General features: G+C 32.1%; 1 protein-coding gene across 1 annotated transcript in view; it reads right to left on the reverse strand.

The window, feature by feature from the left end:
• LOC149413635 (uncharacterized) overlaps positions 1-18,643 on the reverse strand; it is a 98,863-nt gene that overhangs the window by 4,277 nt on the left and 75,943 nt on the right. The window contains exon 2 of the mRNA XM_089644543.1: positions 115-212. Coding sequence (XP_089500669.1) covers positions 115-157 — 43 coding nt within the window. The 5' untranslated portion in view covers positions 158-212. The remainder of the gene's footprint in view (positions 1-114; positions 213-18,643) is intronic.

The following is an 18,643-nucleotide window of genomic DNA, read 5'->3' on the forward strand; positions in this document are numbered from 1 at the left end:
TTGAATGCGAACAACTACAGAATTAGTGTTAAAAATAATTCTTAAGTTGTTTTTTCTTGATTAATTGTTTTCAGTAATAAAAAGTGTGTTATTATTTTTTGAGATTGAACTAACCTAAGGTCGTCAGCCCTCCCAAGAGTCGAAAAGTCAACACCATGGCAACAGCAAAACATGGCTCCTTATTTGTCAACCAATCCGAAGTCTTCTAGGACCTGCAAATAAGAAGAAAAATATATTTTCAACAATTTTACTCTATAAAATAAATGTAACCACTGAAGATATAAGTTTGTTAGGCGTGCGTGATACGCCCGAAGTATGGTTAAATTCTCCTACTTCGGGCGAAACAAGATTTACAATATCAAAATACTTTATTAAACTTCAATATTAATACTGAATATTTTTCGTAGTATGTGGAACTCTGAGTATCGTGTAAGTAAAAGACCACCATTCAGAATATAAAGGTTAGGTTAGGTTAGGTATTAGGTATAGGTTTATATCTGAAAGAATAATTTATTTCTTATCCGTCCAGAAATCCATAGTAAGCATAGAACAGAGAATAACACAACAAGTGCCTTTTGGGCCTATTTTGTGATCCACGTGTAAGCGAAATTTGGGTCAACGTTTTCATACATTACTGTGTTTCACCTTGATTAAGAAATTCAAATGGGGTGGCGATATACAAATTCAGGTAAGTGTAAGTGAGACAGACTGCGTGCTAAATAGTATAGAACAAAAAGTAGTAAGTCAGTAGCTCATTTGCTTCCATTCAAATTTATTGAGAAGGCACTCCTACTTTTTTTCTTTATTCTACGATAATTAGAGTCATTAAGCGTAATCCAACTCTCCAGCGATGATCTGTTCAAATAATATAATATCCTTGATTTTTGTCAAAACAAAATTAAAAAGGTTACAAGGTTAAACAACACAAAAACCTTGAAAAGAAAAAATAATCATAAATACATTACTAGATATCACAAAGATTCTACTGGTATCGGGGAGCAATACAGTAAAGTATCATACGACATGTACCTTGATGGTTTTTGGGACCGAAAATAAATTAGAAAATCACCATAGAAGTACACAATATTTATTCATTTGGAAAGGAGTTTAAAAAACGGTTAAATTTTATCATCTAAAATTACTATTCGTACCTATTAATTAAACACTTAGTAGATCGATTGAAGAAAAACGAAAATAATTACAAAATAAACAAACTCATAACTGTTGGAGCATTTGGAGGTTCTTTAGAACAGAAAATCTGAATAGGTAGGAATTATCGACCTGACATTTACATCATTTTTAATATTTTCGGTCGTTTTCAATACTCTTAATTTTTATATGAATAGTTTGGAGTTAAGTTTTGAGGTTGTGAATTCTAGTATACCTAAAAACTGGGTCTATTTTAAAGGTTGGGATAAAATTATTCTAAAGAATTGAAAAGTTTACTTTTTCAAGTTTTTGTTTCACTTGGTCCTATCGACCCGTGAAATTCATTATTTAAAAAAAATGCATTAAAATAATCGAATGATGCAACTCATTTACCAGCGAGAACTTGTCGGCATCTGAATGACGAAATGAAGCATAACAAGTGTCATCAACGCTCACCTGTTAATCAGAAAGAAAGTTATTTTAAAACTCACTGACATCAGTGCAAACCGTTAGTTTTGTCCTTTATAAGATCCATACCCGCAGATTTGATGCTTATAACTTAAGTGCGCTAGCATGGTAGAAATATTATCCTCAAAGCCAACTAAAGCCTTCGTTTGATAAGGGAAGCGAGCTTTTCAAAGCCTTTTCGTGGTCGAGTCAAACTTCTATTTCCTCCCACATTTCCCATATTTATTCCATACTCTTTACCGTGATCTCATCCGTCATACGGTAAAATCTACTAAGGTTAAGGTACGAGGTCTACCACGAACGTGAAATTATTTTATGCCAAAGTACATTAAAATCCGCCGCAAAATAATCTTCTCGTTACCTACCCATGTAATTTTCGACGCTACAAGTTGCTTTAGTAACATAACGTTTACCTACCCATGCAGACAATATAGCATGTTTCCGTTTTCGACATGATAACAGACTGATGGTAAAATCAACGCTGATATTTCTATCGGCTGTTTATGAAGAAGTTAATTTGGATTTAACGAAACATTTTTACAATGTGATAAATTAATTCGGATATTAAAATTGTGACGTGTATAATTCTAAGAAAATATTCAAGTTCGACGTTTCCTCCACTTCTTCTATCAGCACTCTTATCAGAGGTTGGCCAACATCGGAGGTTTTGAATACACGAGGTTGACTCGTACCAATGGTATCACATACATATATCAACAATTTGGGAGGAGGATATGGTTACCACCGCCCCGGGAATCACTAGAATCACTTATGCTATAGGTCACCCCAAGCGACTAAGTAGGAGTGCCTGGGATAATGGGGAGAGGTTTGTTCAAGTGTTGGCGGTGAACGCTTCTTTCGACCAGCTGAGTGATGGGCCAGATTGGTAGAGGCCGGCTGAAGGAGAACCTAGCACATTTCCAGCCGGACTATCTGGCACTGCATTGAGGGGGACAGTTTCAAACGTTTCACTCCTTGACACTGACCCATAACTTTTTCCTTTCCAGAACATCTTCTTATTCGTTTCCTCAAATGACCATCTACACAGCGTCCCCAAAGATAAGAGAGGCTCAGATGGAAATTATTTTTTCCGTTAGTATCTATGATGAAGAGTCATCAATGCGTGTTTTTTCAAGCAATAATAATTGTAAGATGTTAAGTGAATTGTAATTACATTTTTTTAAATTTATTTCATCCTATTTTTCGACAGTTTGCAGTAGATTTTAGAACCATTAGTAGATGGATTTGATTTTTTATATCAACTTTAATTGAATTTAAAAATAATTATAGTGTATTTCTGTAAAACCTGTATGCCGTACAGTGTTAACCCCTCGATTTAAGGTTGTTGTATTTTCTCATATTCCGCCAACGTACGAGGCTTTGCAAATATCTATCTTCCTGCATTATCTTACACTGATCTTGGCGTGGGATTCATCTTCCAGCATCGTGATAAATCACCCTACGTCCTCTAGCCTCTTCCCCTCAACAGCGTCTCCTCTCGCCTAGAGAAAAATTACCGCAGTTTGCCGTATTATAACATCATATTCATGTCCTCTCATATGTTAACCTCAATATAACCGCCTTGATAAAGGGAGCGAATATTTTATTAAATTATATTACACTTAAAATAAGTATTTCTTCGGAGTGTTAAAGAGATCTTAAAACTCATTTTTGAAAATATTAACACACCATAGACATAGACGTGATTTCATTTCTGTATGTTTCGGAATGGCGGACGCGGCAGCCGACGACTTCGTAACTCTTAAATAAAGTACAGAGACACGAAAATGGTCTGTTTTTATATTAAACCGCACAAATGTCCCAACTGCTCCAAACTATCTGGAATCAGTGAGACTTTTGCATCCCCAATTGGGGTATATTGTGAGACTGAAGGGAGGGAGAGGGTGAGGAGATGGGAAGAGAAAGGTGGAAAAGTACCTGGATATTCAGATCTGAATTAACGGCTAAAGCCATTTTAAGCAACGTTTTAATTCTGAATGGCGATCTTACACCAGGGCGATAGATGAGAGAACTCTAAAAGTATAATTTGTCCTATTTTTAAGTAGTAATTTTGGAAAGAACATAAATTTATCGCATGAAATTGACTTGCGCACGCGGGAATTTGAAACCTTAACCTCCGGCTTGCGAATCGAGAGCCTTACCTATCAACCACGGAGGCCATAAAACTTCTACACATTACTAAAGTGTAAAATATAAACCAAATATTTTAATCTCAATCACCACCCATTTCATACCATCCCCAATGGTCAGCCTAAATACTTGCAATATTTCTCTTCTAAGCATTTTTCAATATATAGGTAGACCTTCGAGGAGATAAATTTTCACTATAACGCCGCTTTATCTCGCATTAAAATCCCCTTTATATTTCAGTCTTACCGTTATGCTCTTTGGAAAATGAGAAATTGGAGATAAGACGAAGCACCCCATAATGGTTATCTGTTCACATCTTCTGGTTAAGTCTTAGCTATTTATGAGGAGGAAAACTCACATAGTGGCATGTAAAATGGTTTTCAAAAAAATATCGTAATTTTAACTTACCTATCTTACAATATTTTCAAAAATATTGACAAATCTAGGTTTACAGGCAAATCATTTTTTGGGATGACACATATCGATGTAGGCGAACTGATCGAACCGGTTTGGAAAAAATACTTTTTGATTGTTTTTTCTTAGATGTTCTTTGATATTTATTGATTTTGAATAATAATTTAAGGCGATGCCATACGTGGTAATCATGTGTTTTTGGTTTGAAAATTTAGTTGCCTAGAAATTTTTCAGATGCTTTAATTAAATACTGCGAGTAGAATACATCTTGGCCTTTGAAATGATCGAGTATTTTTTAGATAAGTCTTTTTATAAGCCCAGAAAAAAATAATGTATAAGGCCTATGAAAACTGTTTTAAAGTTCAAAATCTCCTACTTACGAACCCATTTTCGTTTATGATTTCATTATATAATGTGGCAAATTAAGTTATTTATAAAATGATCGAAAAAAAATTAAATATTTATGCCTGAACATCCACAAAATAAAATAAAAGGCACTTTTTGGCCATGTTTTTTTCTTGCATAAATCAAAGCAGGCGGATGGTGTTAAGCGGGAATTTAAACGTTATCGCCATCTACATAAGGGTTGTTATTGATAGCGGCTCAATTTATAATATTACACTACGTAGTGCATCGCCTTAATTTCAAACACGAAAAAGTTGAAATAAAACCACATGTTTTTTTACTCCAAACGTCAAAAAATTGTACAGAATACCAAATTTAGAAAACACATTCCTTTTATTTAGGAAGACTTACTTCATTTTTCATCTCGTGTATACGATAAAAGTTTAAAATTTTTTTTTTTAATGTATTATTTGCGTAATATTAATAATGATTTCTAGGATTTATGCCTACTTACTATTGAGTAAGACATTTAATAAATATGTTATTAAAAAAATTCACTTTCATAGAATTTATATTGAATTCACGCGGTAACAGTCAATAAAATGTCGAAAATAACCTAAATTTTTCAAGACGGGGATTCGAAATTCCAAAATGCAACATTGCCAGCTTTTTCGGAGCACAGTTAAAAACATTTTTATTAGTACCAAATCGAATCTAAGCTACAAACTGAGCGAACTCTATATTAATATGTTAATTAAGCATTCTTAAGTATTTTTTTAGTAATTCTGTTAGTGTTTAATCTGCTTAGCACTACACGTCTGGACTATAATTATGTTTGTAAAAAGGAATCTAGGTACTTTAATCCTTAAGAATTGTTCGTAATAGAATTATTTAGTAAATTCATAAAAAATGTGCATGCTTACATTCATAGTAATTTAATAAAAAAAAGTTCGCACGCTTACATATATAGTAATTTAATAAAAAGTACGCACGCTTACATTCTTATTAATTAAATAAAAAGTACGCACGGTTACATTCATAGTAATTTAATAAAAAGTACAAAGTAAGTAACAAAGTACGCACGCTTACATTCATAATAATTTAATAAAAAGTACGCACACTTACATTCATAATAATTTAATAACAAAGTACGCACGCTTACATTCATAATAATTTAATAAAAAGTACGCACGCTTGCATTTTTATTTTTTTTTTTTTATTTTTTTATTATTTTTTTATTTATTTATTGAATAAATAGTTAATACATAATATCAACAAACAAGTCCTGCTAAGCCGATTGAATTGGCTTGTCAACAGGTGCTTAAAGTTAGTTTCAAATACATTTTTTAAAGTTATAATTTACATCTTATATCTACAGAATTAACAATTTTTCATACATATTAAAATAAATATTTTTTTTCCGATAGCCAATTTTTCACCATATATTTAACCTTATTCATAGATTTACATTGCTTTATAGTATCAGGTAATAAATTAAATATCTTCGGTATGTTGTATTCAAACGTTCTCTGTCCGTATTTATTATTAAATTTCGGAACTATTAACCCGTCATTGCGCGTGAATCTAGTACTGTATTTATGTTCTAATTTTTATTTATGCTGCGGGGTAAATATATACTGAATTATGATTTTTTGCCATAGTATAGCCTTAACAGGTAATATTTTGGCACTCTGAAACAGCAACGGTGTATTATGTCTCTGTTTAAAAATATTAGGGACGACTAGTAATTTTACAATTGCGTTTTGTACAACTTGGACTTGTTTCAGATTGGTTATACTAGTATTTCCCCATATGGTTAATCCATATCTTATAATAGATTCTGCCATTGACATATAAATTATTTTAAGTGTTTCAATTGATAGGAAAAAATTTAATGTGTACATTCTGCCAGCAATTGATCTGAGTCTTTTACATGTTTTTTTAATATGTTTGTCCCATTTGAAAAAGCAATCTACTGTAACACCAAGATAGACATATTCTGTAACTAATTCTAAGCTTTCACATTTACAATTAGTCGGGATATTTTTATGGATGCAATTAAAACTATGAGAAATAATATTAGGATTAAATTGAAATCTGGCATTAGGTGATCTTATATGCATAACTTTGGTTTTTTTAGCATTTATTAATAGTCCTGCATCATGTGACCATTTACAAAGTTGATTAAAGTCAATTTGCATGAGTTCAATTGCAATTTTTAGATCTTTATGTGATATGACCAATGCCGTATCATCTGCAAATACAAAATGTTTAACAAAAGAGAAATTTTTTTTCATTATAGTTACATAAATTATATATAGTGTAGGTCCCAATATGGAACCTTGTGGAACTCCTGCAGATACATTCTTTGTTTTACTAAAAGTATTATTTATTTTGGTACATATTTTTCTATTTCTAAGATAATCTTTAAATAGATTTAACACATTTCCTCTTATTCCAATTTTTTCTAAGGTTTCTAGCAGTTTTTTAGAGTTAATTGTGTCAAAAGCTTTAGAGTTATCGATAAATAACACAATAACATGTAATTTATTATTTAATTGATTATTTATGTAATTGGAAAAATCTTGCAGTAATTTTTCAGTATTTTTTTTTCTTTGAAAGCCATATTGATTTGGATCTATGATAGCGAATTTTTCAATGTAATTATTTAATTTATTTGATAAAAATTTTTCGAGAATTTTTTCTAACGCAGGTAGTATACTAATAGGCCTATAATTTCCCAGTTCAATGTGTTTTCCACCTTTAAATATTGGTCTAGTAATGCTACATTTAAATTCTTGTGGAATTTTTGCTTGCTTTATTATCGTATTGATTAAATGAGTAATTATTGGCCCAAGAGTTTTTATATTTCTTTTTAAATCAAACATTCTTATATTGTCAATACCTGTGCTTTTAGAGTTTTTCATTTTTTTAACAATGTTTTCAATATCAGTTAAAGTAGCTCTTGGTATAAATAAACTGTGAGGCAGTTCTTCCAGTACAATATTAGTAGCTTTGTGATTGCATTTATGTAACATGTTGCTGATGCTATCCGAGAAGTAATTCACAAAATCATTTGACACAGAATCCTCAGTTCTATCTTTTAACATATATCGTGTTATTGTTTCATCACAATCGTTTTTGGGTTTACGCCCTAAAATATTATTTATCACATCCCAGGTTTTTTTTGTATCATTAAAACAGTTTTTAAATTTATTATTATAGTAGTTAGTTTTATCTTTATTTATAAGTTTATTGACAAGGTTTCGTGATTTTTTGTATTCTGTTTCATATGTTTTGTTTGTTGGTGTACTTTTCCATTTTTTATATTGTTTATCCCTTTTATTGATTTGACATAATAATTCACTGCTTACCCATTCATTTATTGCATAAGGTCGTGTTTTCGGTTTTTGCACTATCGTTTTAGAACTACTCTTGTAAAATTTATTAAATAAAGATTTTATTTTTTCATATAATGAAATACAATCCTTATCCTCTATAAGATTACTCCAGTTATAATCTCTGATATGTCTATCAATATCCTTTTGTGAGATGATTTGAATATACTTATTTGCAAAGTCTACCTGACGTTTATGACATTTTATATTAATAGCAGTGATAAAATGATCGGCAATATTATTTTCACAGACGCAAGCTGTTATTTTCTTGCCTCTAAATTTGGCAAATATATGGTCAATACACGTGCGAGTAATTTGTCCATTTGATACAGCTTCTCTGGTTACTACATTGATGCATTTAGTTAAATAATGGTTAGTAAGTAAGTTTTCATACGAAGTTACAATATTATCTTGTTCATCAAGCAAATTAAGATTTATATCTCCAAGTAAGATAATATTTTCCTTACTATTAATTGTCTCAAGATATGATGATAATTCCGTCAGAAATGAAGATTTACTGAAATTAGGAGGTCTATAGATAGCTATTATATTGACTTTAGTTTTGTCCTGGAGTATGAGCTTTCCTGATATATTTTCAAAATGTATTGATTTTAATGTTTTTAGTCTAAATTCAAATTTGTTTCTTATATACAATATAATACCTCCTCCTGACTTATCAGTCCTGCAGTAGTTATATGCATTATATCCAGGAATATTGTAAATACACATACTTTCAGTTTGAATAGATGTTTCACATAGCATCAGAATGTCAATATGCTTCAAACAATTAATTAAATATATATGCAACACATCCCAATATTTTTGTATAGATCTAATATTTAATTGAATACAAACAAGATTATCAGACGAATTTATGTTTTGTTTTTTTATCCAATCTTCTAAATTATTTACTGTACTACTTTCTATTTCATTATCATTATCTATATAAGAAAAATTATTCTGCGCCATTTAATTCGTGATGGTAATTAATTGTTTTCTTGTTTTGTTTAACAGACATATTTTGAGTATAAATTGAAGAATTTAATGTTAAATATTTAACAAAATAAAATTCATTGTATTTGAAGCTAATTGGTACAAGTAATTTTTGATAAAGGCTTAATAAATATAAAATAAACTGTATGTTCACATCTAGTGTTATTTCAGAATATTTTTCATATTTTAAAAAAATTTTAAAAGCTTTTTTTATAATTATGAATGTGAAATATAGTACACAGTGAAAAAAAGCATGTTTAAGTAAACAAAAAAATGTTGTTGAAGGTGACATTATGATATTACTATTAAAGAAATAATGTAATATAATAATGTTATTTTTGTTAGTAAATTTGTGATTTTTTATAATTTTTATAACGATATTTATGTAATAAAATGTAATAACACTAAATCTACTTTGAGACAGGTTTAATCTTATTTCTAGTCAATATTCTATTTTTTCTTTTGCTAAAAGGCTCATTTTTTTATACACAATACATTTCGTTTTATCGTTTGCAGAATGCCTGATGTCAATATTCCAGTTCATTTTTTTATTTTTTTTATCACAATTTTTACATTTAGGTTCTTTATCTTTGTTAGCACAATCTTTGTAGGAATGATCACCAGCACAGTGTGTACACAATGGTTTGTCCTTTTCTTTATGAAGACACCTGACAGAAGTATGTCCAAAGCCCAGGCAGTGATAGCATTGCACTAGAGGATGGGCATCCTCTACTTGTATTCTCTGGTATCCCACATAGATTTTACCGGTATATACTAGCCTTCTTCTTATTTCAGTACTAACTTCTATTATGTAATTAGATGTGTTATTATATTTGTTTTTCAAGATCTTTTTTAAGGTCATCTCAATTTCTGGTTTATCTATCATCACATTCTTGATATCTTCATTCTGTTCGATTATATCTTGTATAATATCATCCTTATTATTCATAATAATTCAAAATAAAGACACATCTGAGATATGTTTGCCTGATGGTTCAGCAGGTTATATAATGTGTAATATTAAACAACTTTGAGTTATACCTATTTTTCCTATGCAGCTCAATTATAAAGGATGATTAGTTATGACAAGAGAATTGAACTCAATCCATCCCTTTACCAGCCGAGCAATCTCCTCTCCAGGCTACTCTCGGTAATAATTCTTTTCACACCGTCATTTCCGCAACTGTAAAAGCCCCCAATAAAGAATAATGCCACAAGTGAAAAATTTACAAGAGTTAAAATAAATGGACACATTAAAAAGTTTTCGTTTATTATTATTGTCGTCACTTTGAAGGCGTTCCAACAAAGAATAATTTAAGATGTTTTGAGAGAGGACCTAACAGAGCTTTTGTAGTCAGGTTTTCCACATAAATATTCCCTGAAAGAGCTCGAAAGTCTCTTGGAATACTTACTTTCAACAAGCAAAGAGTGAATAATAGGATATTCTAAATTTTATTTTATTTTTAACGCCCGCTGAATTCTGCGTAAAGTTTAAATTGAGTGGACGTTTTGGGTGTAAAAGCCTCTTGAAAAGGATTTTTAGAAGAAATGTCCACATTTGAATAACAGAGACGAAAGAAAGATTCACGTAAATATTGGTTTTACGCCTAAGGAGAAAAACTTTCAGGCTTTTGTTTGACTATGGCTTTTAAAAGTGTTGTCTTCTTTGAAGTCAAGTTTAAAACAATACACGTTTTAAAAAGGTCAAAGAACACCAACTTAACAATTTTTTAGTAACAATATTCTAGATATGCCTTTTTGTGAGTTAAGAGTCCAAACTGTCTAGAGCCAGTGAGACTATGGCATCCCCAAATCGGGGTATGTTTTTTTATTTATTTTTATTTATTATTTATTAACGCCCTATCGGGCTTTTACATAGTAAGTTGACAGTATATGTATATAAGTGTAACATGTACATGGATAAAATAGCTAAATATAATTTACTCATAAGGTAATTAGAAAATAATATGGTAAAGTAAATCAAAGTATGAAGGCTAGACATTTTTTTTAAAGCTAATAAATATTACAAGTTAATACTTAGCAAAAAGGTCTAAAATTAGTTGCCTTTTGAAACTCTCAAAGTTATTAACACCAAATATGTCGATAAGTTTACAATATTTGTTTGCAAGGTGATGAATTCTTGGAATTGGTGAGTACAAAGAGTAGTTAGTATTGAGGTTATTGTTACATTTAAAAGTGTCTATGCTTCGAGTTTGTCTGGCAGGTACATTCATATAAATTAATTCCAATAATTCAGGGCTGTCAATGAGAGATTTGATAATTTTGAATAAAAATAATATATCAGTTAGAACTCTTCTATCCGATAGTTTGAGAAGTCTGGTTTCGGTACGTAAGTTATTATAATTTATAAATTCGATGGGAATATTCATTTTAAAATTGATGTACCGAAGAAATTTATTTTGTACCTTTTCTAAGGCTTGAGAATGGACTTTGTAGAACGGTGACCATACTGTTGAATTATATTCTATTTTACTTCGTACTATATATATATATACTATGTTCTGACACTTTATGTAATGGGAAGGGGGGGGAGAAGAGGAAATAAAGGTGGGAGAGTACCTGGCTGTTCAGATCTGGTCACCAAACACGGCTAAAGTCATATCAAGCTACGTTTCTATTCTGAATGGTGTTCTTACACCAGGGCGATACTGAGAGCTTTCAATCAGGAACATGCCGCAAGTACCTATACCATATATTATTTTGAATTAATGAATTGTGAAATAACAGAAATTCATCAAATAACATTTACTTGCCCCCGCAGGGATTTGAACCCGCGACCTTCGGATTGCAATTCGAGAGCCTTACAGGAGAATATTACCAAATTTAATAATTCAGAATAATAATAATGACATTGGAGAGTGGCTATTAGATAGGTACATACGATGCATTTATTTTAATATAAGTTTCCTAAAACGGAAGCAATCTTCCGAACAGGCCTTCCATTGATATGCTTGGTGTAACTATAAGTGACCAGCTCAGGTACGGGGGCTCCATCGAAGCCAGATTAAATTGGCCTCTCAGAAGCTGGGCGTACTGTACAGGGCCCGCAGATACTTTAATAGTTCACAACTGCTGACCCTGTACAAATCGCAAGTGCGCCCTACTGTCGAATTTGGCAGCCATCTCTGGTCCGGAGCCCCTAAATACCTGAAAAAAACCCTTGACTCTGTGCAGAAACGGGCAGTCCGTTTGATAGATTCCCCAATCTTAACAAACGGACTGCAATCTTTAGAGCACAGGCGTCAGGTAGGTATGCTGTCCTTGTTCTATATGGATACACGCCAAACGCGCGCCCAACATTTGTACACGGTTGACATTTGTCACATGATAACGGGTCGCTTCTACGATTCGTTCTTAAGTTCAACAGCTCGGCTGTGGAACGAACTGCCGGCCTCTGTGTTTCCTCCCTCCTACAACATGGGACTCTTCAAGACCCACGTTCACTCCTTCCTCTCCACAAAAAGACCCTTCACACAGCATCCCCAAAGATGACATAGGCCCTGAGGGAAATTATTTTCTTCAGAGCCTCCTGTGTGGAAGTAATATAAAAAATAAAAAATTCCACATATTGAAAACATACAAATAAGTATGGGGTCTAGAGGGTCAAATCCCGGAATGCCTTAGTACTTTTTATTTGTTGATTTATGTTATTTTACAATTTATTAATTGAATATAATATATGGTAAATTTTCGACACATTTCAGAGTGGAATTTATTTTCAGAAGCGCCTTTGTGGAAGACCGCAATTCGGAATCGGAAAGTTGCATCAAATTTCTTAGCCGTGTTTGACCAGATCTGAATAGCACGCCTTTCCCTCCCCACTACTTTCAGCCTTATGACATTGCCATAGTCATTCACTGACTCTGGACGGTTAGAAGCAGTTGAGACTCTTGTCCGGTATTTACATAAACAAAATATATCCACCTTATATTTAAGTTGCTTCAAACCTACACGCTTACAAATATTGTTTGAATTCCGCACAAGTTTCCCAACTACTCCCAACCGTCTGTTTTAAGCCAATGAAACTATGGCATACCAATTTGCGGTTAGTCTTTTGGCTGAAGATAGTAGGGAGGGAAAGAAGATGGGGAGGAGGAAGGTTGGGAAGTGAATGATTAGTTAGATATGGTGATTAAACACCGATAAAGCCACGTCACTAGGGCGATACGGAGAATATCTTCCATTCATCTGCGAACAATTTTACAGCTTCCCAAAAAAGTATTTAATGATTTGTCACAAGTTTTCGATATTTGTTTGCTTATTAAGGCGATGCCATACGTAGTAATGCACAATCATGTGTTTTTGGTTTGAAAATTTTGTCGCCTAAAAATGTTTTAGATGCTTTAATTAAATACTGCGAGTACTATACATCTTGGACTTTGAAATAATCGAGTATTTTTTAGATAAGTCTTTTTATAAGCCCAGACAAAAATAATGTATAAAGCATATGAAAACTGCTTTAAAGTTCAAAATTTTTTACTTACGAACCCATTTTCGGTGTTGATTTTATTGTATAATGTGGCAAATTAAGTCATCTATAAAATGATCGAAAAAATTAAATATTTATGCCTGAACATCCACAAAATAAAATAAAAGGCACTTTTTGGCCATGTTTTTTTTCTGCATAAATCAAAACAGGCGGATGGTGTTAAGCGGAAATTTTAACCTTATTGCCATCTACGTAAGGGTTGTTATTGATAGCGGCTAAATTAAAAATATTACACGACGTAGTGCATCGCCTTAAGGACGGGTTGTAAAATTTGACAAATCATAAAATTTCAAAGTTATATATATCCTGGTATATATTAATCAATTGAGAAAAGACCGTGTTGCGTCTTTCTGAAACACTGTTGTAAAAACGTTCATGTAAATAACTGCGTTAGACATTTTATGAAACAACTGTCATTAAAATATTAGGTTTAAGTTTGGTATTTATTTAGATAAGAAACGTAATTCTGTTCTAAATAAAACACGGTTTCAAGTTTTAATTTTTCCGGCAAGCAGTAGGAATTTATATATACCTATATTAATTAAAAAAAATACTTCTTTTATCTACGTCCACACATTATGTAAAAACGTGTATTTCATACGCATGATCGTAAAAAAAAACAAGTAATCATTTTGTTTGCATCATAATTCTAGGGGCACAATATTTATTTCCCTCCATAGATTTAAAACGTAAATACGCACAAGCATAAAAATATTTTTTTATTGTTTTTGATATAATGCTAATACCGATTATATTACATTGCCTAACCTCTATATTTAGCCTGGAAAAAAAACTATACATCTATATTTACATACTCCAATGACATTCATGCATCATGTGCATGGATGTAATATTTTAGAACGAATACCTACTACTTCAAATTTGTGATAGTTCGAACTACGCAACATAGATGGCTTTAGTGCTAGTAGCTCTTGGAGTTGATATAGTTCTCCAAGAGATGTCTCTATCATATAAGTTTGCCCTTCTAGTTCAGAAGCGATGTGAGCTTGGAATTAGGTTTCAACCAACGGAGAGATTTTTGATAGCCTATTACGTAGACGTTGGCCCTCAGGCTGTCCTATGCACTTGATCACAATGACAAGAGTTTTATATCTGAATAAACGATACTGCATTTTGTTGTACAAATGTTGTATTTATTTAAAGAACCATTCACAACAAAATTATTGGTTATTGAATAATATTAACAATTTTTAAACGAAAATTTGAAACAGAAAAATATACGGTCGTATATCTAGAACTGGAACCCAGGACCTTCGCCTTGCCAAGGCGCTGCTCTACCACTGAGCTAATCGGACCCTATTTACTTCAGTCATATTTAACTGTACCAATATACACATTTAAAATAAATATACATATTTTTTTAAATTACATAATTAACAGAAAATGTATGAATCATTTCACCTATTTTTTTACATAAAATTTAGTACCATTTTGTTCGTTTTTTTAAAAATTTATATGCTAAAGTATCCAGTTTATATTATCAGTGTGGTTATTTTATTATCTTCATTTCTCATCGCCCATTTTTATTGGCTGCTATATTTATGTATAATCTCAAGATTCATTTCGAACAAAATGCAACCTAGATAGTCTATTTGATAAATATATCCTTTTTTAAATTTAATGTGCAACATCCGACTTTCTTCAAGTCTAGAATGAATATTTTATTTTTATTTTTGGAATAATTAACTCAATTACTTAAACCGTAATTGGTTTTAGAAGTGTGATACAGTTAAATATAACCGAAGGAAATATTTGGTAGCGCAGCGCCTTAGCAAGACGAAGGTCTTTGGTTCAAGTCCAAGATGCGACCGCATATTTTTCAGTTTCAAATTTTCCAATTTTTTAATATTTTATATTATTAGTGGTCTGTATAATATAACTAAGGTACGCGGATTCCTTTCTGAAGATATAATGCAATGATTATGGTATTACCTATCTATATGATATAAATTATGTAAAGGATGATTTTATTAGTCTATCAAAGGTTACAAGGAAGGCATGTTTTACATTTAGGCTAGTAAATATGCCAAAAATAAGCATATGAAGGAACGTAATTCGCCTTGTAAAAAAACTAAACTTTTTTAAAAACATCACAGGCCCTTTTCTGACGGCTAAAACCTTTATATAAAACCTTTTCTAGGAAGCTTTATATTTTCTTTCTTCATATGAAGCGGTTACTTTGTGATGTGACATTATAATTTAAAATTAAACAATAACTTAGTAAACATCACTTATAGGTAAATACTATAATGCCGACCGGGTTTCGCTACAACCGTAGCTTCATCAGGACAGTATAATACTGCCCTGATGAAGCTACGGTTGTAGCGAAACCCGGTCGGCATTAAGTATTTACCTATAAGTGATGTTTACTAAGTTATTGTTTAATTTATATTTTCTATTTCAGTATTGAAACATTGAATTTTTTATCATTTAACCACTAACACCAGGGGAGTCAATTTAACAACTAACGACAGAGCAGTCCATTTATCCACTCGCAGCGTTTGAACTGGAAAACTCGCTGCGTCTTTGGAAGCACCAGCGTCATGTTTTATTTTTACTTTTAATGATTTTCGGCCTTGAAGTCAAATTTTTGTACAAAGCAGGAAAGCAATTTTTTGGCTTTTTTACAGATACACAGAATTTGTTTATTTTTTTCATTGAATTTAGTACCTCTGCCACAACTCTGTGTATCTACCAAGAACTTCCGTCAGGTATCAGGTTTCTATCTGAAAACACTTGTTGCAAATTAGTCGAAGCATGTTTTAGATTTCGCCATCGAGTATTTTTTTTAAATGTTGTTAGAAAACGTTCCATACAATTTTTTTTTAATTCCTATATATTACAAAACTTTATTAAAATATCAATACCCATTTATTCGGTAACAGTGGATCGAAAAAATTGTTTCTAATTCTCTCTTATTTAATAAATAAAAACAAAACTTTTTCTAAAATCACAAGATTTGAAAGAAAGTACTCAAATATCTACCTTCTTAATTTTAAAGCATAGAGTATTTTGTGAAATACTGTTTTATTTCAAATAAGGAATTGTGGGTTTTGTTCAAATAAACGTCTCTGTAACAATAATTATTTTTTAAAACTTTCTTCGTGCTAATTATAATGGTTCAGGTTAACCATACACTTTTTTTTTATTTCGGACTTATTTCTTCGAATTATACAATTTCGTCACTAAAGAAACGTCACTATGGCAATGACAATTCTTTTATTCAAACTTTCTTTAGGTAGGTAGATACTAGACGTAGAATGGAGCGACATTGCAAAAATCAAATCTCGGTATTGTAATAGCTGCCAAAAGATGCTTCATGTCATTCATATTCTCGTAAAAATACTTTAAAAAATCTAAACTTATGTCTTTATTAAACAACCTAGCGATTTCGTAACGTAAAAAACGTAAATTTAGCCTTTTTTCCCAAAATCTGAGTACAATCTCAAAAATATAAAATAATATCCATTACTTTCAATTGCATTTACCTTATTGAACATTACATGTTTTATAAAAAAAAACACTGCATAAATTGCTGTTAAACTAGTGAGTTTGTGAGCGCTGTAGAGGTCGGGGGGATAATTTCGCTCCTATTGTTTCGTCGCAGAAACTAGATGCGACTTGCATCTAGTTTCGTTTCGGCTACCGCTGACTGTAGACGTGTTAGAATCCTTGTCCGATTAAATTTTAACACATATAATTGTTGTGAAAATGAATGCAAATTACACGAGAAGCAAAATTTTATGTCCAATATTCGGGGCACCAACTGAAATGAACTCTAAAGTGTTACCTACTGTCTCAGAAGTGATTAAACATTATTTGTTCTTACGATATGAGCGTAATCTTAACTCTACAAAAAACCGTCAGTATTCGAAATAAAAAGTGTTATATCTGCAATTGTTGAAGGAATTTGGAAGCGCGCTTCTATTCCCATTATTTCACACAATCGAGTGATGAAACTGATCCAAGATCATTATAACGAATACTTAAAACTTAAGAATTGGCCAAAAAATTGTGCATTATTATGTTAACTTAAATTCTTATAAAATCAAAATGAATAAACTTTTCGATATTGCTTCATGCAAATGTAACAATCTGAATATGTGTTCCTGCGAAAAGACGCGCAAGGTACCCACCAAAGAACAAGCATTCCTTCAAGACCAAAGATCCTCGAGAAAAATGATGCTGGGAGCAATAGACACCGACACAACAAAAAAATGACAACGGAAAATGAGAATGCAAGCTCGTTTATCTGAACTTGCTTCGAAGGTCAGCTCATCTACAGCATCAGCGACAAAACCACGTCAACCCTTTTTTGATGAAAACCAATCATTTTCATCACATTCTTCGCAACCTCCAGAAAATTCCCGTATGATGTTAAAACTCCCCACTTTGGCCAGAATCTGCGATCAGTATGGTTTGTCAGACAGGTCGGCATCAACTGTTGCAAGTGCTACATTACAAGATTTTGGCATAGTAACCGAAGACGACTCTAAAACGGTGATTGATAGGAGCAAACTCAGACGAGCTAGACAAACGTGTCGCACTTCTTTAATAAAAACATGGCAGATGTCATCGGAGTCAACAAAAATTCGAGGTCTATATTTCGACGGAAGGAAGGATAAAACACTGTCTCGGGAAAAAATAGGGGATAGATATCATCGGAGAACGATTTCAGAAGAACATTATTTCATTTTATCTGAGCCGGGGTCTCAATATGTTGGACATGTTACACCATCATCAGGAACTGGCAAAAACATCGCAAAGAGCATGTTACACCATTTAAAAATGAACGGTTTTAATTTGAATGATTTATCAGCGATTGGATGTGATGGGACTGCTGTCAATACAGGCAAAAAAAAATGGAACTATTAGATTCATGGAATTGGAATTAGGTCATCCGTTACAATGGTTTATCTGTCAGCTGCATGCAAACGAACTTCCCCTTCGCCACTTGTTTCAACACTAAGATGGTGCTACAACAGGACCTAAAGGGTTTTCAGGACCTATTGGAAAACTTATTTCAAGCAGCTCTAAAAACACCGTTATAAATTATTCACCAATACACTTTGAGATGCACAAACTCAACGCAGAGGAATTGAAAAATTTGAGCACGGACCAAAAATACTTGTACGAAATATGTTTTGCAGTTACAACAGGTCACTGCCCACCAAATTTAGCAAACCGTCATCCA

The sequence above is a fragment of the Hesperophylax consimilis genome, chromosome 21 (genome assembly GCF_061612785.1).
Source record: "Hesperophylax consimilis isolate HC1 chromosome 21, BYU_Hcon_1.0, whole genome shotgun sequence".
NCBI lineage: Eukaryota > Metazoa > Arthropoda > Insecta > Trichoptera > Limnephilidae > Hesperophylax > Hesperophylax consimilis.